The sequence below is a fragment of the Populus trichocarpa genome, chromosome 4 (assembly GCF_000002775.5).
Source record: "Populus trichocarpa isolate Nisqually-1 chromosome 4, P.trichocarpa_v4.1, whole genome shotgun sequence".
Taxonomy (NCBI): domain Eukaryota; kingdom Viridiplantae; phylum Streptophyta; class Magnoliopsida; order Malpighiales; family Salicaceae; genus Populus; species Populus trichocarpa.
The window spans coordinates 20239686-20261998 of NC_037288.2; the positions used below are offsets into that span (position 1 = coordinate 20239686).

At 33.2% G+C, this 22313-nt stretch overlaps 2 protein-coding genes across 2 annotated transcripts; one reads left to right on the forward strand and one right to left on the reverse strand.

Moving 5' to 3' along the window:
- Nucleotides 1-506: 506 nt before the first annotated feature.
- LOC18098003 (UDP-D-apiose/UDP-D-xylose synthase 2) lies at nucleotides 507-3435 on the reverse strand. The gene is made up of 9 exons (XM_006384619.3): nucleotides 3014-3435; nucleotides 2823-2915; nucleotides 2549-2656; nucleotides 1885-1999; nucleotides 1670-1803; nucleotides 1479-1580; nucleotides 1297-1389; nucleotides 1057-1192; nucleotides 507-963 (listed from the first exon to the last, which is right to left on the reverse strand). The coding sequence occupies exons 1-9, from the start codon at nucleotides 3287-3289 to the stop codon at nucleotides 851-853; spliced, it is 1170 nt and encodes a 389-aa protein (XP_006384681.1). The 5' UTR covers nucleotides 3290-3435; the 3' UTR covers nucleotides 507-850.
- Nucleotides 3436-16493: 13058 nt separating this feature from the next.
- LOC18098005 (putative phospholipid:diacylglycerol acyltransferase 2) lies at nucleotides 16494-22001 on the forward strand. The gene is made up of 6 exons (XM_006384621.3): nucleotides 16494-17987; nucleotides 18492-18714; nucleotides 19388-19671; nucleotides 19888-20224; nucleotides 20751-21019; nucleotides 21329-22001. The coding sequence occupies exons 1-6, from the start codon at nucleotides 17542-17544 to the stop codon at nucleotides 21810-21812; spliced, it is 2043 nt and encodes a 680-aa protein (XP_006384683.3). The 5' UTR covers nucleotides 16494-17541; the 3' UTR covers nucleotides 21813-22001.
- Nucleotides 22002-22313: the final 312 nt, after the last annotated feature.

Here is a 22313-nt window from a genome sequence, read left to right on the forward strand (position 1 = left end):
GAAATAATTTCGGTTTAAATTGGTTTGGAAAGGAAAAAACCAAACTGAACATGATCGATTCAAACCAGTTTTCGGTTCGGTTCAAAAACTTGAAAAAATAATAATTTTGATTTGATTAATTATTCTGCCCAAAATCAGACTGAACAGGAAATGTTCACCCATAGGAACAAGCCAATTTCCCTCGTAAATACACAATAGAATAAATAAAACAGATTGCTCTCGAAGACATCCCATCTCATGTAAAGAAACAGAGGGAAACATGATTCGGATGGAAGCTTCTTTACTAGTTTGCTCATCTTCTACAACACCACATGCGCTCTCTCCTGTCAACAAGATATTTTGCGCAGACATATCCATGTCTAGAGTTGTGGGCAGCTTCCATGAATCCATTTTCTTTCTTTCTCTCTCTTTTATTCAACAAGATATTTGCATCGAAAATAAGCATGTCATCGAATCATTCTACAGACGCAAAGCTCTGACAGGTCAGGATTTTGCAAACAAGAAGGTAAAGAAGCTTACAAGATTGAATTAATAAATAATAATTTAAGAAACATAAGCTTGATCGGGTCAACAAATTAATACAACACTTCCCTAGACCATGCTCAAAGTGACAAATTACAATGACACGGGCATAATTGCCCATCAGAATCTTCTCGAGGTTTGACATTTTTAAAACAAATTCCTGAGCTACACTGAGCCACCGACTACCGACACCAGAAAGACAAAAATTGTAATGTATATCGAACCAACCATTATGATATACTTAAGATTGCCTTAAAAAGAATTGGAACACTTCGCTAATTACCAGCCCATCCAGGAATATCCCCTTCATCGTGTCTCATTTATTTCTTCAGCTGGTTGTGGGTTGTGACATGACCTTCTTGATTGCCTCGGCATAAGTCTTGTGTTGATAAGTGAGGGTTGAATCGAGCAAGTCCCACAGAGACGTCTTGGGGTTCCAACCTGGTGTCCACCCAACAAATGTCAAGATGACATTAAACATCAGAAAGTAGAGTTAACGAAAAATGAAAATGTAGCTAAGAAAGAAGGCAATACCAAGTTGTCTATTGATTATGGTCATGTCTGGAATTCTCTTGTCACTATCGTCATATCCCTCACCGTAGAACTCTTTGGAGCTGACATCAACTGTCGGTTCCTCCAGAGCAGGTTCTCCACTTACATTTGCGTAGACCTGTTGCAAGAAAAGTTTGAGCATCAATTTCAGGATGCAGAGAAGAGATTAATAATGTAGTCGCCTAACATAAGCTGAAAGGTATCATCGGAAAAATTCCACACCGCTGTCATCATTTCAGCAAGCTGCCTCACAGTGACTTCATTGTTAGGGTTGCCAACGTTAAAAATATGACCATTGGCCCTGGAAGGATTTTCCTATATGAAATATAACACTGTCAGATACTCCTTTAGCATTAAAATATAAATAAAAAAAGGAAAGAAAGAGGATATAGCTTAGCACGTACAATCATCAAGAGAACAGCCTCGATGGCATCCTTAATATAAACAAATGTTCTCTGGGATTCGCCACCATCCACAAGCTTGAGCGGCTCCCGGCGAAGAAGAGCCTGGGGCAATGAAAGATGGAGACATCACAATCAAAGAACCCAAAGAAAACAAATGAGCTCAAGACCCATGCAGAAAAAATTAGACTAACATTGCTAAAGCAAGCAAGAACCCGGGGAACGCCCTCACTTGGGCCATCAACACCGGGAATAAAATCCATTCTGGGTCCAATCCAGTTGAAAGGCCTCACGATGGTGAACTCAAGTCCATTCTCTGCACCCTCAGCTGTCATCATTAAGAAAAGAAATCAGAACAAAAGGTCCTAAACAGCTCAAAATTGCCAGATCATAGGTCAATATTGATTACCATAAACCAGCCTCTCAATCAATTGCTTTGCACACGCATAAGACCATCTCTGCTTCTCAATGGAACCAAAAATGCAGGGAGAGGCATCTTCTTTAAGCACATAATATGCAGGATCCTATCACATCGTGCCAAATAAAATCACTCATCTCGAACTACAACCATATCATAAAAAATTAAATAACAGAACAAATCAAAAGGTCAAAGCAACTCAAAATCACAACTTCCGTAACTCGCAACAGTCAATAATAGAATGACTACAAAACAAGATCACAATTTTATCAGTTTCTAACCTTCAACACTCCAGCCAAATCAAAATAAAAAAATAGACTGATGACACCTGACACCATTATACAAGTTTGACATGAACAAACTAATGAAACAGAAACTTCTAATCCGCAATCACACCTTCCATTGAGCTAAATATGATCATATTACCAATATAAAACATTGACACAGAACCAAACCCCTCTACCTACAAATGCAAGCATATCACCAATGCAACTTGATCCAAAAGGATCTGCTAATTTAAACATTAAAATGTTAATGCATTTCAAAGACTTTTCAAAATAAACCCACCGACAAATGCTTCTTCGATTACACATTTCAAGAAAGCACGGAGACATAAATATAATTCGCGAAAACGAAAACGGAGGCGAAATTTTACCTGACGAAGAGGACTGTCTTTAGGAAGAAAACTCCCAATAGTTTTCCCATACACTTCACAAGTCGAGAAGTGAATCAGACGCTTCCCATTCTCTGAACAGTACTTCGCCTAAAATAATTCAAAATTAAAAAAAAAAAATCACACATCAACTTCAAAAAGAAAAAAAAAAACAGCAACGATAGAATCTTTAACAATTTCAACCGATCTTGAAAACTACAATAACAAATTCAACCGAAAACGAAACATGAAACTTAACAAAACGCAGAAGCATTACCACAGGCAACGCGTCGATAAAGTTGCTATAAATCGTATCCAAAGGACGTGTATTATAATCCGCCGGAGTACAGATCGCAGCCAGATTTATCGTCTGAACCACACATTACCACAAAACAACACAAATCAACACAATGATTAGATACTAGCGCTTGATTACAGCTTAATGACTAGAGAGGTGAAAACGAATACCAGATCTGACATCTTGATGAGGCCTTCGAGGCGAGAGTCGTGTTTGATATTGATACGGTGGAACTGGATCCGGCCAGCCCAAGGGAGGCTGTCCGGTTCGAGAAGGTGCTTGATCTTGTCATTGTAAACATCAAGGGCTAAGATCTTGTGTTGAGTCTCGTTCAAGATCTTCTCACACAGGTGGGACCCAATGAAACCACCAGCACCGATCATGCAAATTGTTAGCGGATTTATTGGTTTTCCATCAAGATCAACCCTCACCACTGATGATGCCATTGCTAAAAATCAGAGAGAGAGAGAGAGAGGGAGTTCAGAGGAGGTGAAATGAGTGTGTTTTTCGGAAGACGAAAGGGAAGGGGTGTGGTTTATATGGGAAGGAGGGAATTTGTTGGTGTGTTTTGTATACGCGAATTTGGATGAGGACTGTACTCGCTGTGGATATGATGCGGGACGCGGTGAAATAGTGGATTTTAGGAGATAACCGCTGTTTTGTCGTTTGTACCTGTGCGGTGATCTGATTTTTTATTTCTGTTAATTTCCTACACGGTTGAGGGATTGGAGAACAAGGTGGCGTTTGGCGCCCCCGTTTCAACTTGAATTTAAAAGAATAATTGTTCAAAATTAATTTTTTTTATTTTTATAATGTGCTAATAATATAAGTAAATTTTAAATATATATATATATATATTATTTTAATATATTTACAAGTAAAAAATATTTAAAAGATAATTTCTATAACATCTCAAGCATCCCATATAAGATAAACCAGTAATTAATTATAATTTTCTTTAATTGATCTTTTGTTGTGGACTTGGGGTGTCATTTTCATGTGTTGCTTGAGATTAGTAGAAATCAAGATTAGATAAGATTTGAAAATACGGTTGAAATTATGTTTTTTTAAAAATAATTTTTAAAAATATTTTTATATCGTTTTGGTGTACTGATGTTAAAAATTTTAAAAATATTATTTAAATATATTTTCGAGTAAAAAATATTTTAAACTGTAATTATTATCACATTTTCATACATCCACGATAAATATTAGCAATTTAGCACAATTGTTTTTTGTAATCATGGGAAGATTGTTTAAAAATAAAGCACGAGTGAGTTTTAGAAGAGATATAGTTGTGATTTATCTTGCGCTGTTAGCATTTTTATAAACAGGCTAGGATAAATTACATGTATATATGAAGCTGTGAGATTTTGAAGTGCAATTGGAAAACAAAATTTTCAACTATTAATTATCATCAACTATGTATCCAATTGTTTACTTAATAGTTTCATATTAGGCATATATTTGATAATGTAGTGAAAGGTGTTTTTGTAAAAGTATTTTTAATTTAAAATAATAATTTTTTTTAATTTTTTTAATCTCTAGCGCTAACATATTAAAATCACCTTAAAAATATTTTTCTGTTTTCGTTATATTTTTCTCTAAAATTATCTTTGTCAATTTTATTTTTTAAATATTAAGCTGGTTAAGAATTGTAATTACAAGTAAATACAAGTTTTTCCTCAAAAAACACTATGGATTGATACAGTTTTTCCTCACATAGTTTTTTTCCAGTTTCTTTTGTGTTTTTTTTTTTGTAATATTTTTTTCCAAAATCATTTTCGTCGATTTTATTTTTTAAAATATTGAGTTGGTTAAAATTTAAATTTGTAATAAAGCTTAATCATGTGGGGAAAGTATTGTAGCTTTGCTCCTAAAACATTGTGGATTGCTACAGTGTCTCTCCGTATAGTTTTTTTTGTTATAATTTTTTTCAAATTATCTTTTTCAATTTTATTTTTTTGATATTGAGTTGTTTGTGAATTACAATTACAAATCATTACAAATTAGGCTAAATCATGTGGGGAAGCACTGTAGCTTTCATCACAAAACACTGTGAATTGCTACAGTGTTTCCAACATGATTTTTTCCTTTTTTTTTGGTGTTTGTTTTTTTTTCTCTAAAATTATCTATGTTGATTTTTTTTTAATATTGAGCCGATTAAGAATTTAGCTTTGTTATTTTTTTTCTTTAAAACACTGTGAATTGTTGTAGTGTTTTTCCATGTGATTTTTTATGATTTTTTCCAAAATTATCTTTGTCGATTTTTTTTTTAATATTGAGTTGGTTAAGAATTATAATTACAATAAAGCTAAATCATATGAGAAAAGCGTTGTAGTTTTTCTCACAAAACACTGTGGATTGCTATAATATTTATCTAAATAGTTTTTTAGTTTATTTTATTGGGAAAAACGCTATAATTTTCCTCACAAAACATTGTCAATTACTGCAACATCTTTTCTCATGGGTTTTTTTCCTTCCAAAATTATCTTTGTTGGTTTTTTTTTAATATTAAGTTGGTAGAGAATTTAGCTTTGTATTTTTTTTTTGCTTTTTATTAACTGAAAAGCTAAATCATGTGGCGAAAGCACTATATCTTTCCTCACAAAACACTGTAGATTGCTACAAATTATTTTGTTCAGTCTCTAAGTTTTTAATCACCAACACAACTTTTTTTTCCTTCATGAAATATTTGCTTCATCATACCTTTAATTTTTATTACTTATCTAGCGTTGGTTCACAATTATAACACCATCAAATGTATTTATTTTATAAGCCTGTGGCAGCACGCGGACAAGTCATCTCATTAATCACTAAAAATTGTAGCATTAAATATCTTTCTTATAGTTAATATGAGAATTAAAGCGAGTAAAATCATCATCCGAATGATCATAATCCTCGTGTGACAGATCATAGTAATAGCTGATTGGATAGTTGATGACATCAGCACCTAGCACAAACCGTGGCATTAAATTCTAGCAATCCATTCACCTCAATCACCTCCACAGGAGAAAAAACAAAAAAGGATTAAAATGCATGTGATTTATCTGGTAATTGATGAATCAAGGTGACATCAATTTTGGTTTGAGAGTGTAATAATTATTTTTAAAAAAATATATTTTTTATAAAAATAATATTTTTATTTTTAAAAAATAATTTTAATAGTAATATATGAAAACAATCTAAAAATATATAAAAAATATGATTTTAAAAATATGATTTTAAATACGTTTCCTAAAAGCTGTTAATGAATAGTTTAATAATTAATATTAATACCGACAGCAGAAGATATATTCGTGAACAGCCAGAAGTTATGACATTAACTGTGATTATTTATTTAAACAATGATTAGAATTTAAAAAATAGGGAGACGTGGGATAGAAGTTTCGAAACACGAGAAACAAGTAAAAATGCTGGCATCAGCGGGAGAGTATCGAATGGCAAGCAAGCCATGTGAGTGGCTTCTTCCCAATGAGCTGTCTATCTAATTGGCTCACGTGGGTTTCCGATTTTTGCATATTCCGTGTCAGTAGAAACCACAAGCCCCACCCACCCCCGACTCCCATGCATCCTCACCACGCTCCAATCCCCGTGGAATCTTATTTCCCAGGAGTACCTTTACATGATTTTATTATTTCCTTTATCCACTCGGAGAAATAAATTACGCCAAGATACAGCGAAAAGGGGAAGAAGGGGTGTATCTGTAATATTTCATAAATTTTAGGACTAAACGTAAATTTTATTCAAAGTTCGGGTTGCCATGGTCCTATAGCAAGAGCACCTCTTCTGCGCCATTAGATAAATGTTTGTTTGAAAATGTAATAGTATTTATGTTTTAAAGTATTTTTTATTTAAAAATATATAAAATAATTTTTTTGTTTTGATATCAATATATCAAAACGATCTAAAAATATAAATAAAAATTAAAATATAAATAAAAATTAATTTTAAATAAAAAAAATTAAATTTTAAAGGAATGCAGTTTGAACCGAGTTCCCAAATAAACTCCAAGGCTGATTGAAATTGCATTCCAAACAGTATTTTTAGAGTCGGTTAAGTGTATGAGCAACTTGAACAATAGCTCAAAACCCTAAGTTCATAAAAAGAACTCTAAGAATAAATAAGGTATATTTATCAATTATATTTTATGAAATGAAAATTGCCCAAGAGATCGCTTGTTAGATACACATAAAAAATAATAAATAAATATTTTTTGAATATTTTAAAAAGCCTCATTTATAATTTTGTGGAGTCTTATATTCGTTTTAAGTCGACTCTGGGTATTTCTAAAAATTTAAATTTTATTTTTTATTTAAAATTATTTTTTATATTTTTTATTATTTTAATATAATGATGTCAAAAATAATTTTTTTAAAATTAAAAATATATTATTTAAAAATATTTATAATAAAAAAATATTTTAAAAAATAAGCTAACCGGTTTAAACTTGTTACCAATCGATCGTCATAACACATGAAATATTTACTGCCTCTCCTTGTAAGACCCAGATGGAAGCTCGGGGAGTGATGGTGACAGTTTAATAAAATATTTATTGCCTTTCCTTATGATTAAGACCTAAAAGGCTAAAAACCTACTTGTCAGTTCGATACTTGTGGGTTGATTTGGAAAGAACCCAGCATGGTTATGCGTGTGACAGTGAGATTCTCCATTATAAAAACGTTTCTTTTCACAAGAACATGATCCTTGAAGGTTTTTTTTACAGAAGAGTTGCTTTTTATTTTTTTAAGTTTTTTTATTTAAAAATATATTAATATAATATATTTTTATTTATTTAAAAATATATTTTTTAATATCAATACATTAATTAAAAATCAATCCGCACGTCAATTTCTTCCCTGTTCATTTTAGCAAGAACTTAGATTCGACATTATCACAATTGTTTCTGTTCACACAACACTTGCAAATAAGCTCCGCACGGGAAAGCACACCTCATGGACCTGTCTCAACTTTTTTCATGACTGGGACTCTTCAATCGAACTCCATGTTTTTTAATTGATAAATTGTATTTATATAAAGTGTTTTTTATTTTAAAGTTTTTTAGTTTAACGTGGGTGTCCGGGCCAGCTTACGCGCACCTCGACTAATCCCACAGGCCCTGAAGTTAACGACCATGTAAGCCTCTAGTGGCCCTCATATGAGCAACTACAGGGCTCGAACCTGAGACCACAGAGGGAGCAAACCTCTTGATCCCAAGTTTTTACCACTGGATCACCACCTAGATGGTTGATATTTATTTATTATGCTTTTGTTCCCTTAATTTAGCAAATTTCACCATTAATTTTTTAATTTATTATTTTAACCATATGTTAAGATAAATTATCAATATTAATCACGTTATTTACACGTGAGAAACACATATAAATTTAATATGTATAATAATCTAGTAGGTGGATCAGTGGTAAGAATTTGGGATCAAGAGGTTTGCTCCTCATGTGATCTAAAGTTCGAGTCATGTGGTTGCTAATATGATAGTCACTGGAGGCTTATATTGTCGTTAACTTCAAGGCCCGTGTGATCAGTGGAAGTGCATGCAAGCTAGGCCGAATGTCTACGTTAATAAAAAAAAATAAAAACTAACATGTATAAAATTAAAAAACTATTATCACGTACAAATTGCGTAATTGATTTTGCTGAGTTGGTTTGTAAATTAACCATATTAAAAATACATGCAAGTGCGGAGGCATGCATGGGCTAGGGTGGGCTCTAGCTTATGTCAAGATTTTATAAATATTTTTTTACTAGTTTTATATAAAAAAATTTGTAATTCTCAATTGAGGTGTCAAAAAATTCTGAAAATTTACGTGGAGCTTTCTAATATGATGCTTTAGCTTGGGTTAAAATTTCAGAATTTTTGAAGAAATTTAGAAATTTGATAAAAAAATCACAATTTGACTAGTTTTACGTTATTGGGTGTAATTTTCTACCCGGCCATCAAATTAAGCTGGAATTTTACGAGGGATCTTAAAATATATTGAATAAAATATGGTTAAAATTTTAGGATGAACAGAGTTTGGTAGTGCTAACAAAAAAAACATCAAATAAAAGCAAAACGACTTATTAAGGATAAAATGATTATTTGCCATTAAAAAATAAAACAAATCAGTTCTTTCTTCCTTTTATATGTTGTCGACTGGGTAGAAGCATAATAGAAAAGGAAAGAAAAGAAAAGGCGAGAGAAAAAGAGAGAAAAGTAAGGGAAAAACATAAAAAAAATCTAATAAAAAAAAATAAAAAAAGTGAGAGAATAACCTTGTAAACTTACAAAATCCAACTTATAAAATACTAATATAAGGAATAATCAAGTGAAGGAAGGAGAAATTGAGAGAGAGAAAAAATTTAATTATTTTGTTTTCTAGTTGACATGAGATTGTTATTTTATTCTAGTTGAGGGGTTGTTACAATATCGATTCAGATTCAATTATAGATGAATTATATTCCACAAAACATTAAAGGATGTAACTTTAATAGTGAGTTTATTTTTACTTTCACTTTAATTTTATATATTTTCAAATTTATTTTTTAATATTTTAGGTAGTGTATTTAAATTAAAACTTTACTGTTAACTTTAAAAATTAATGTATATGAATTAATAATTTATCTTTTAAAAAAATTATATATTTATTTAATAGTCTAGGGATGGAAAAATTCCTGCCTCGCCCTTGAATACATGCAAAGATAAAATCTACTTAATTGAAAATATAAATATAAATTAAAAATTTCGTACCATATAGAGACGAATTCAATCATTAATTCAAAAGAAATATCTAGTTTTATTTATCATGGTCGGCCATCACATAACCATTTATAAAAAAATGGAAAGTACTTTCATATCACTACATGCATAAGAATCAGAGGTCTTAAATCTCATGTGTACCCAATCTTACGTACAATGGCCCACACTGAATTCTGCACCACAGCACCGACACGGAAAATCTAGCGTCGCTAAGACCACGCGGTGTTTCTGGCGCGTGTTCTGAGGGTTCCGACAGAAAGGACGCCAGTGGTGTTATAGTCACGACAAAAATTTATCATGGCTGGATTGACTGCTGAGGAGTGACCTGCTATAGGGTCCACTGCTATAACTATACTATTTTCTCTTATTTTTACTTAAAGGGGAAAAACTTGACTGGGCCATGACGGGCTTTGGAAGAAAACAGCTTGATCCATTACCTACGAAAGCTTACTGGGTTAGACCCATCTATTTTCCTTTTTTAGAGTCGGTGAGGAAAAGCGTGCTGATTCTTGCACCGACATATTTGTGTGAGTATGTGGGTTTAAATATTTTTTTATTTAAAAATATATTAAAATAATATATTTTTTTAAAAAAATATTTATGTTATACCTGTGTTTTGCTGTGGTTTAGATATTTTTTTCTATAAAAATAAATTATATAGGCAAGTTTTTTTGATGTGTTTTTATACATATTTTATATGTAAATAAAATTTTTTTATTAATACTTGTAATAAAATAAATCGAGAACTATATAGGTTAATAAATAAAAAATCAAGATATTTGACCTCACAACATGAACTTTTGACCTAGTTGTGTTTAATAACATTGTTTATCAAAATTAAATTTTTATTGAATCTAACGATAATAAAATAAATATGTATAAAATTGATTGAATAAAAAAAATATTATATAAGGTTACAAATATTACAAAAACCAAGTTAGACGACGTGCTGTCTGATTTTACCTAAACAGCGGTAAAACAATTTGGGGCTCAAGCTTTTTTGAAACAAAAACTCATTTTTTTAACTTTTTTTTTTACCTCAAAACACACAGAAAACACCATGAACATCTTGATAAACTCATTAATAGTTGAACTATTCGACACAAAATTTAACTGTTTTGGTGGTCGGGATCGATGTCAATGATATTTTTTTTCTCTCTACCATTAAAATTCAACAACTTTCTCTTTTCTCTTTCAAACTAGGAATTAAAAAGATAGGAAAATAAAATTTTAAACCAAAATTGATTTTTGTTAAGACTTCAAAAACTAGAGGGACCCAATTGTTATAATTAGTAAACAATAATGACTAAGTTGGACATTTCTTCCATGCCAAAGCATAGTTATATATAACTTTCAACACCATAAATATAACCTGTGTTAGATTTTATTTTAAAATAATATTTTTTTTTTATGAAAATAATATCATTTATTTTATAAAAAAACGACATGATTTCATTGCTTGAATTGACTGGTCAAATCGCTGTTACCATATCAATTCTTAAACCTAGTGTTATAACTTTGTCTAAATTCAAGTGAAGGAAACAGGAAGAAAGCCTCGATTCATCAACAGAATTGATTTCGCTCATGATTGTTCTCTGCTTTTTGATATTCCTTTTTCTCTCCTCTCCTGCCACCGAAGATTTAACATTTAGAAGAGAGGGCACAATTTAAATAATAAGAGAGGTCCCGAAACTTCCAGCAACGTTTAGAAGATCCAAGAATAGCAGTTAAATCACGATTCGGCTGTGTAGAAGTTTCGACTGTAGAAAGTAGTTCTATCTAGAGTTTTCAGGCATTTTTCTTGTTACCATAGGACATCAGGAATAATTAAATCGAAAGTGTCGGTTAGAACTGGTTAGGGAATCACAGGATACAATGCATTTGTACACACTGATATGCAAAAATTATTACGAGGATACTCTAAATCTTAAAATCATTAAAATTAGCATTATCATATAGAGAAGTTATAAAGAAACTGATTTTGCTTTTAAGTTATAGTAAAATGAATGATTAGGTGTTGTTAGTGGTCAAGGTTAAATCGGAAAAGTCACAGGACATTGGATATCCAGGTTAATCTGAGTCTATTATTTATATTTAAAATGATATCGTTTTAATTTGTTAAATTCTTTAATCTTGATCTAGTAGAGTTTGACTGGATCTATCAAGTTGCAAATCAATCTTTATGTCACTTGGGTTTGGCCATTTAATGTGAAAACCGATTCAAATTAAAACTCGATTCAAATCATGCTTTAGATCATGAACTTGTATGGTTAACCTATCAAATTGGACATGCTTGCTTCAATGTGTTTTTTAACATAAAAAAATAAAAAATAACTTGAAAAGCTTATGCAAGCATCTAGTTAAATAAATCAATAACTATTTATGTAAATAAATGAAAAAAATCGTTAATAGTAACCAAAAGAGAAATAAAAATAAATTTAAGAGATGAATATAGATTAAGATATTTAATCATACAAAATAAGACATTCACCTGATTGTGTTCACTAAACTTGTTTACTTAAATCAATAAAAAATAAATCTACACTCTAAAAAACTTATGACCTAAAAGATAAACACAATGCCTAAAAAACAATTATTATTTAAACCCAAGCCCTAAAAACAATTACGCAATGCTGAACACATCAATAATATTATTTAAAAATGAATGTTTTTGTATTTTGAAAGATAAACAGAAGGCCAATTCGGTTTCTTCACCAATGTCCTCTTCTCATAAATTATCTTTGTTCTCGGGTGCAACTTACTCAGATCCTTCCACTTACAACAGTGTAGTGAGGGTGTTACAATATTTGTCACTGACTCAACCAAATATCTCTTTTGCAGTTAACAAAGTCTGCCAATTCATGCACAAACCCACCGACAAACACTGAACAACAGTCAAAAGGATTCTTCGGTATCTAAAATTTTCGATTCACTTTGGACTACTTATTAAGCCAAACAAGTCAACACAACTTTCTATCTACTCTGATGTCGGCTGGGCGGGCTGCCCAGATGATCGAAAGTCCACCTCAGGTTTCTGCCTGTATTTTGGTGACAACTTAGTCTCATGGAGCTCTAAGAAACAACAAATTGTGGCATGTTTAGGCACCGAAGTTGAGTACCGCGCAGTTGCACATTCCACAACTGAGTCACTTTGGGTACAATCCTTGCCGCGTGAAATCGATATTGTTTTAGCCCAATTTCCAATACTGTGGTGTGAAAACGTTGGCGCCACAAATCTCACGGCCAATGCAATCTTCCAAGCACGCACTAAGCACGTGGAGATAGACTATCATTTTGTCAGGGAAAATGTTCAGTTGACAACTCTGGATGTTCGCTTCATATCCAGTAAAGACCAGCTTGCTGATGGTGTCACTAAACCAATTGTGTCAGCCAGATTTGCCTTCCTCAAAGATAAGCTCAACGTGTATTCATCCTCGTTGACCTTGAATGGGCATACTATGGAAATGCATTCTGCAGATCACGACACATCAGCAAGTGTAATTGCAGATCACGACAAATCAGTAAGTGTAATTGCAACTTGATCCCAGGAGTTAATTATTTGCTTTCCATGTATATTCCATAGATTACACAGCTGTAATTGATTCCTCAATAATTTGTACAGTTACCAATATAAATATACATCATCTCTTGCTGAACAGAACACACGAGAGTTTCCAGCATTTTCTCCTTTGTTTTAACTCTTGGTATTGTTATCGGCCAAAGAATCAATCTTTAATTGAGTAGACACAAACTTTACGCAAGTCCGAACACATCAACAATATTACTTAAAAATAAATGTTTTTAATTTTTAAAAATAAACTTTATTTGTATAAAAACAAAAAAAATAATATAAATGAATTAGAATAATATGTTGAAAAATCAAACACAAACAAAACAATTCTAAAAGAACTTATATTAAAAAATAACATACAAAACCCGTGACTTGAATAATGAGATCGTGACAAACCCATAGAAAATAAATTGAAGATAATCACAAAACTAATATTTTTTTTTAAAAAAACAAACGCATAATGATAAGATCGTACAAAGCCGAATCTCCAACAACTCAAATCTCAAAAGATAAAATTAATTGTTTAGGGATGAAATTGAAAAAAAAATAAAAAAATAAAAAAAACAATAAAAAAATAACAATTAAAAGAATTATTAGGGATGAAATAGGATGAAAAAACAAATCGATCAAGAAAATGACTCACAACAAATAGAAATTAAAAAAATAAAGACTAAATTTAATAAAAAAAATTAAAAAAATTAAATGACTATGGATGAAATTAAAAATAAAATCTAATTAGAAGTAACCAAGAAAAGAGAATAAATCAAAAGTAAAAGTAAGGAAAATGAAAATGAAGATGAAAATGAAGGGCTAGTTTAATTTTTTATATGGCCATCATGCAACCCAAGAAAAAAAATTAAAAAAAATAAAAGCAAATTAATGTCAAGCTCGACCAAACCACCTTACACAGGCTATTCAGAAAGAAAAAAAGATGTTGAAACAAGGATGCGCTGCCCGAAAACAGTGCAGCGGCAACCGTAGATTATGTAGCTAGAGACAAGAAAATAATTCAGCGGCCCTTAAAATCCCAAAGAAAACGCATAAATACCTTGCTATCAAATCGAAGATACATAAAATATCTATGGATTTTAGCTCATAGCATCAGCTAGACGAAACAGATCAACTCTGTACTTCATTCAGTATCTCCTAGCCTGGTACTGCCTCTTGAGCATAGAAAGCTTGACTGCTGTCCTGTCAAAACACGAACAGATTCTAAGTTCACCTGCAATGCTACAACCAGCAGCAAGCGTGCTTGTTCGTGGAGATTTGTCCACTCCTGGTATTGTTATCGGCCAAAGAATCAATCTTTAACTGAGTAGACACAGAGTAAAGATAAGAAATCAGAATATAGCTAGGTATAGAAGCAGGATTTTATAGCATAGAAACTATGGTGTGCACGATGGGAGATTTTTTTATTTCTGCCAAAGTTGAGGTCAAAGACCGTAATCCTGATGCTCGGACAAGCTATAAATGCCTGCTGACATGCATCCTTAACTGGCATGTTATACACGGACCACGTGAATGGATATGCCAAGTGGCAGCTGCCAGGACAAATCGGAGAAAAAAGAGGAGAAAAATGTTACAACTTCTAAAGTAACAATTTGGGTGTTTCTAATAGTTTTTTAAAGTGTTTATTTTTTTAAATATATTAAAAAAATATTATTTATTTTTAAAAAATATTTTTAACATTAATATATCCCAAACAATAAAAATCTTAACCCAGCACAGAGATCATGACGTAACGATGGCGCAAAAAAGCCTGTTGCACGTACAGCCGCAGTGAAGCTCAGTGGAACAATAACCTGTGGAATAAAGAAGAAGTAAATTTCAACAGGTGGCCAAGGTTGCCGGTGGTTAAAATTTAGGATTAAAAGATTGGTTTTTTTTAATGTAATTTTAGATTTGAGTTTTTTAATTATTAATATGATAATTACTGAAGATTTATATGATTATTAATTTTAAAGCTTGTGAGATTAGTTAAAGTGCGCGTAAGTTGGGCTAGACACACGCATTAATAATAATAAAAAAATGTAAATTTTAACTACGAGGGGGGTAGCTTAACTGGTCAGGTTCTGGATTTGCTTCTTAAAATTCACCAGTTTGAATCTCACAAACCTCAGATCACTGGAGACTTACATGGTCCTTAACTTCAGGGCCCGTAGTATTAGTCGAGATACGCGTAAACTGGTCCGAACACCAACATTAACAAAATAAAAAAAAAAAAGAAGAAGGAGAAGTCAATTTTGTCTTTACACGGATAAAAATAAAGGGGAAAGCCATCCCTTCAATCACTTGGACATCGAAAAAGGAAAAAGAAAGCTGTCCATGAAATATCAATCTCTAGAGCATCATCAGCTGCAAGAAAGCTGAAGAGAATACAGAGGAAGAATTTCCTACCATACCTTTACAGACACTGTGCTTATACTATAGTGTTAAAGTTTAAGATACTTTTATAAATGAGATCAAACAGATGCAAATAAATATATTATACTCTCAAGAAATCAAATTTGAAATGAAGACTCTAGAATGAGTCCTTTTCATACCATTCGATCCACCGTTCGAGAGCTTACATTTATGCTTTGTTGATGGCCGACACAACTGATTAATTTTAGCACTTAAATTTGTGCAATGATCATTACCATTTTGTTGTGTTTAACAAAGATTAGGGGGTGTTTGAGAATGTGGGTGTGGTTGCTTTTCAAAGTGCTTTTCACTCAGAAAAGTGTGCTAATAATATTTTTTTATTTTTTAAAAATCATTTTTAAGATCAGTATATCAAAATGATTTGAAAACATCAAAAATATATTACTTCAAAGCAAAAAAAAAAAAATTTAAATTTTTTCAAAAGCGCTTTTGAAAAGCACTCCCAAACAAGCACTAGGTCTAGAATAGGTCTCTCAATTCAAAAAACAATACAACTAATTTCTAAGATTTTGTTTTATTACATTTCCATTACTGATAATATTTGAGATTGTTGATAATATTTGAGATTCTGATAGCGGTTATTTTTTGAAGTGTTTTTCATTTGAAAATGTATTAAAATAATAATAATTTTTTATTTTTTTAAAATTTATTTTTGATATAAAAATACTGGAAAGATAAAAAAAAATTATTATTTTTAAATAAAATAAAAAATTATTTTTTTTAAATTAGTTTTTAATCGCAAATATAAACACGTTATTAATTTGATCTCTCTTTAAATAATAAATAAATGCATCTAAATCAGCTGTCCCAACAAACCCTATTAATATATCAACAGGCACATCTCTCTTTAATTAATAAATAAATGCATCAAAATCACTTGGCCCAGCAAACCCTACTAAGATATTATTTATAGGCACGGATTAGAAAGAACTCCGTCATATGTTCTTGGGCACAGCTCTAGTACTACCAGAGTGCTTCTTCTTGCAAGTTCTAGTGCAATAATCAGGGTCCACAGGCACAACCATTCCAATGGAGTCATATTGACAATTTGGGTATCTGTGTTTTTCCCATGATCGGGGCTGCAAGACGTTGTCCCCTTTGGATTCTCTCTTCTTCGCCCAACAGTAAGCACAAGCAGCATCTCTCTCTCTCTCTCTCAAACCTAACACTACCCTTCTCGAGACTTGCCATTTTAGACAAACTACAGAAAGGTTTCCCATCCTTTTTCTCTCTGCCTTTCCTTCCCAGTCCCTGACACCTCTTTTGATCCCATACAGAGAGCTGTAGCAATGGTGTAAATGACTATAAGGAGAGACAGCCACGTGATAAACCAGAAAGAACCCCAAAATGCTTACTATTTAAGGAACGGCTCTGTTGCGCGTGAAGGCCACAAGACAAATGCCCTATTGGTTTGCACGTAAACAAGCCTGTTCACACACATACACTTGAGTTTTACACTCCCCTGGTATATATCATCTCTCACAACTGGCTAGCTCCAAAAACTCCCTTCCTTTTCACCCACCATGCCTGAAGAGTACTGGGAGAGATGCTAAAATTTCTCTCTATTGTCTTTGTTTTTATCGGATTGCTAGGTAGCGCAGTGTTCATCGCTAGTGCTTCCACTGACACAATCATATCTTCTCCTTCACCACGTGCTCTTGCCTTTTCTTAACGGGTATCTAAAGCCCATAGCCTTCTTTGCTCTATAATTCACTACATTTGCATTCCTGTCTATTAATCTAACCAATCGATCTTACAGTTTTCCTTAAAGGGTTGTTCATTGTTTCTGTTATGCAAGGCGAATCCTCAGTAGCTAACCAATCTGTCTTACATTTTTGTACTACCAATGACTAGAAAGCTGGCCCAGTCTTTCATTTCTAAAAATGGGTTGTTTTGGTTCTTTCTTTTGGTGGTGAATAATTAGTTTGAAGTGATTTTAGTCTTCAATGGGTTCAATTCTTCGGTTCAGAAAGCTATGTTATGTAGAGCCTGTGAAATTTGAGTCCTTTCAACCCCAAAAAATTGACAAGAAAGAAGAAACTGTTGCCACCGAGGCCAAAACTACCTTAGAAAAAAACGAGAAGAGGAATAAAAGGCAGCCAAAGGAATGGAGCTGTATAAACTCATGTTGTTGGGCAATTGGGTACTTGTGCACTACCTGGTGGCTTCTTTTGGTCTTGTTTAACTGCATGCCAGCTACATTTCCAGGCTTTCAGGTCCTTGAATCACCTGGAACAAGACTTAAACTTGAAGGCTTGACAGCTCTTCATCCAGTTGTTTTGGTGCCTGGCATTGTCACTGGAGGGCTAGAGCTGTGGGAGGGCAAGCCTTGTGCAGAAGGTCTTTTCCGAAAGCGACTCTGGGGTGGTAGCTTTACTGAGGTTTTAAAAAGGTTCGTATTGTAATTGAGAATCACATGTTGTTCCATTTCATGCCTTAATTCTGATAACATCTGTGAGTTTATAGTGTAATTTGTGTTGATTGTGTTAGTTTAAGCACCTACTTCTTAATGCAGAACCAAATTTGGTTCACTTTGTCAAACCCCCTCAGAATTGTGCAAGCACCTCTTTTTTTTGGGTCATTTTGTGTTTCAATTGGATTGTAATTGTGAACTTATGTGGGAATGGTATCAAATGTTTTAGACCACTGTGCTCTGGTTCAATAACCTGTTTCTTGACAGGCGAGGTTATCTTGACACAGTCAAATTACATAGTTTTTTTTTGCTAAATTTAATGACAAAGTTGAATACTCATTGTTGAGAGTTTTGGACCACTACGTTTAGTTGGAGCCTATCCTTGCTTTGTGAGATTGTTCTTGCAAGATTAAATCATTCATTGCTCCATCAGTTCGGTTATCCGATTACTGAATTTATATGTGAACTGTGTTGGAAATTTAGGCCATTGTGTTTGCTGGAGCATCTGGCTTTGCACAATGAGACTGGTCTTGACCCTCCAGGCATTCGACTACGTGCAGTGCCAGGGCTGGTTGCAGCTGACTATTTTGCTCCAGGGTACTTTGTTTGGGCTGTACTCATTGAGAATTTAGCAAAAATTGGTTATGAAGGGAAGAATATGCACATGGCAGCGTATGATTGGAGACTTTCTTTTCAAAATACAGAGGTATCGAGGTTCTTCCCCTGCCTTTAGTTATTCACTAAATTGGGAGGATTAGCACATTATACTAGTCGTGACTCCGATAGCGAGCTTTTATTGTACATATGCGCCACTTCATCAAGTGAAGTAAAATAGCCAGCAGTAATCATTGTGTAAATGGTTATAATTTTTCTAGAACATGGTTTTAATTTGTAGTTTCAATCGTGGTAAAGTAGATCATCATGGATATTACGTAACAGTCATGATTTTATCATACATATTTAAAACTTAATACCTACAATTATATATTATTTAATAATATGTCCAACATACCTAAATTAACTCCAAACTTACTTGAGCAATGTGGAAAAATGCTTTAAAGATGCTTCAAATCTTTTTCTCATAACACTCAGTTCCTTTTAATCGCAATTTGTCACAATGTTTATGTTAGATTCCTTGAAAAGAGTATTTTTCTAAAGAATCTAACATAAAATATCTTCGTTGCAAGCATGCTTATGTGTCCCATTACAAGTTTTCTATGTTATGAAAACAATGCGGAACCATTCTGGTGGTATTCAAAATCCTTTTGATGTTTCAGTTTCCCTCCCTGTTCATGTTCCTAAGATCCTGATCAGCAATTTTGTTTAAGATTAATTTGAATCGAGTCTCCACTAATACATTTCTAATTGAGGATGAGCAGATTCGGGACCAGACACTAAGTAGATTGAAGAGTCAAATAGAGCTTATGTATGTAACAAATGGCTATATGAAAGTGGTAGTGGTGCCCCATTCCATGGGGGTTATCTATTTTCTTCACTTCCTTAAGTGGGTTGAAACACCTCCTCCTATGGGAGGCGGTGGTGGTCCAGGTTGGTGTGCAAAGCACATAAAGGCAATCATGAATATTGGTCCAGTATTCCTTGGTGTACCTAAGGCAGTCAGTAATCTGTTCTCTGCCGAAGCCAAAGACGTGGCATCTATAAGGTTAGTATTTGCAACCTGTCTCTCATTAGATGACATATATCTAGTGACTATATGCCTGGATAGAGCAAGCTAGTACAGTTTGTTCAACAGACAACGCGCCTAATGGTCCATCTCAGAGTCGGTTATGTAGTTTTTTTCGCATGAAGTTCACAATATTGTAGAATTATAAAATAAGAAAATGTATTTATCTGGAATGCTTTTGTGCGGACAATGCAGAGCTATGGATCCTGGTGTTTTGGATTCTGAGATTCTCAGACTTCAAGCCTTGGAGCATGTCATGCGGGTGACTCGAACATGGGATTCAATAGCATCATTGTTACCTAAAGGAGGAGAGACTATCTGGGGTAATTTGGATTGGTCTGCTGAAGAGGGGCATGCTTGTGATTTATCAAAGAAAAGATACTCGCAAGCTTCTGCAGGTGACAAGGATACAAATGACAGTGATGTGAAGATGGGTTTTCACGTGAAAGAATCAAAGTACGGAAGGATCATTTCTTTCGGGAAGGAAACATTGCAGTTATCATCCTCACAGCTTCCCTCTGTTGATACAAAGGTATTCTTTTACTGATCTTGTTACTTATAACTGTGAGAGTTTGCTAGGTTATGAGATAAATATCTGTGAAATCCTTCATCTGATCGATGTTACATCTTCTTAACCATCCTTAATACAATATCACTCATTTTCACAAGAGGCCTGTAGCCTTGCAGTAAGGCTCCCACCTATGCGGAAACATATTCTTCATTTTCTTGAGAGAGAATTGATGATCACTTAGTGGCATATGCACTTAACACAAAACAAGATCTTCATACGTTGAACAGAGAGAGCCTTTACTTCCGGCCAAAATTTTGGACTTCAAAGAAAAGAGGCTGCATTTCATGAATTGGTTGCTTCTTTGAAGTTTATTAAAGTGAACAATCAAAGATTGTATCAATTCGCAGATTGGAATTCGTTTCCATTCGCGCTCAATCTTATTAAACCCTGTTTAATAACAGTGGAGATCAAGCGATCCTTTAATTTGATTTTGGAGAAATGTTCTTTTCATTTGCATACATAGATGTTGATAAAGATGCTTCAACAGGAATTTTTGGGCACAAGAACCAACAAGAACACTAACTCAGCATGTGGAGGAGAGGTTTGGACTGAATATGATGAGATGTGCAGGGAAACCATCCGAAAAATTGCAGAAAATAAACCCTATACAGCTAGAACTGTTCTTGATTTACTCCGCTTTGTGGCTCCGAAAATGATGCAACGTGTTGAGAGTCATTTATCTTATGGGATAGCTGACAATCTTGATGATCCTAAATATACTCGTTACAAGTACTGGTCTAACCCACTAGAGACCAAGTGAGTATAACTATCCTTCTGTTTTGTCTCTCTTCATTTAACCATCCATGCAGAGTTTTTCTTTCACGTTTCGAAATCTTCCATATACATTCTTAAATAGAAGACATTTTTTTTGATAAAGTGGATGGGTTTTTATTTAAATTTTTCTGAAATTCTTTTATCATTGTTTTACTATAATTGCTTTTTGAAAAGCTAGTGTCTTGATGCCCTTTTTTCCATTTAGTGCATAATGTCCAATCTTATGAGTTGAGATTTTTCTCTAAGTGAAGCATAAATCTTAATGGTGTAAACGTTGGGATTCTGTTTCAGGTTACCTGATGCACCAGATATTGAGATATACTGCTCATATGGTGTTGGAATCCCCACCGAAAGATCATATATCTACAAGCTATCACCAAATGATAAGTGCAAGAGCATTCCATTCCGGATTGATAGCTCAGTTGATGGAGATGAAGACAGTTGCTTGAGAGGTGGAGTATACTTAACTGATGGTGATGAGACTGTGCCAGTAATAAGTGCTGGTTTCATGTGTGCGAAGGGGTGGAGAGGAAGAACCCGGTTCAATCCATCTGGCATCGCCACACACATAAGGGAATATCAGCACAAGCCACCAGCTAGCCTCCTGGAGGGAAGGGGTCTGGAGAGTGGAGCACATGTGGACATTTTGGGAAATTTTGCTCTAATTGAAGATGTTCTTAGAGTTGCTGCTGGGGCCACTGGTGCCGAAATTGGAGGTGATAGAGTTTATTCCGACATCTTCAGGATGTCTGACAGAATAAATCTTCGGCTATGATCATGTTGCACGTATTGACACCGCCAAAATTCACCATAACGCAGAGAGTTTGCCACAAGGCTCGGAGAGAGCACTAACGCAGAAAGTTGATTGTAGAACTCTTCAAACCTAATTATTGGTGCATTGACTGGATTATTTGTAAGATCATGATGTATGGATATTTTATTTAATGTGAATTATTACAATCAATAGCTGGTGAAGAACCCTAAGAAAAGGTGGATTGGTTTTTTGTCTTTTAAGATTTGTTTTCTTATATTTTTTTTTTAAAATACATTAAAATAATATTTTTTTATTTTAGAAAAATATTTTTAACATTAAAATATTAAAGTAATTTGAAAATACTAAAAAAATATTAATTTAAAACAGAAAAAATAAAAAAATTATTATTTTTTAAAATGTTTTTGAAATGCAAAAATAAACCGACTTTAATTTATTATTTATTTATTTTTTTTATATTAGCATATCAAAATAATTTGAAAATATTAAAAATATTAATTTAAA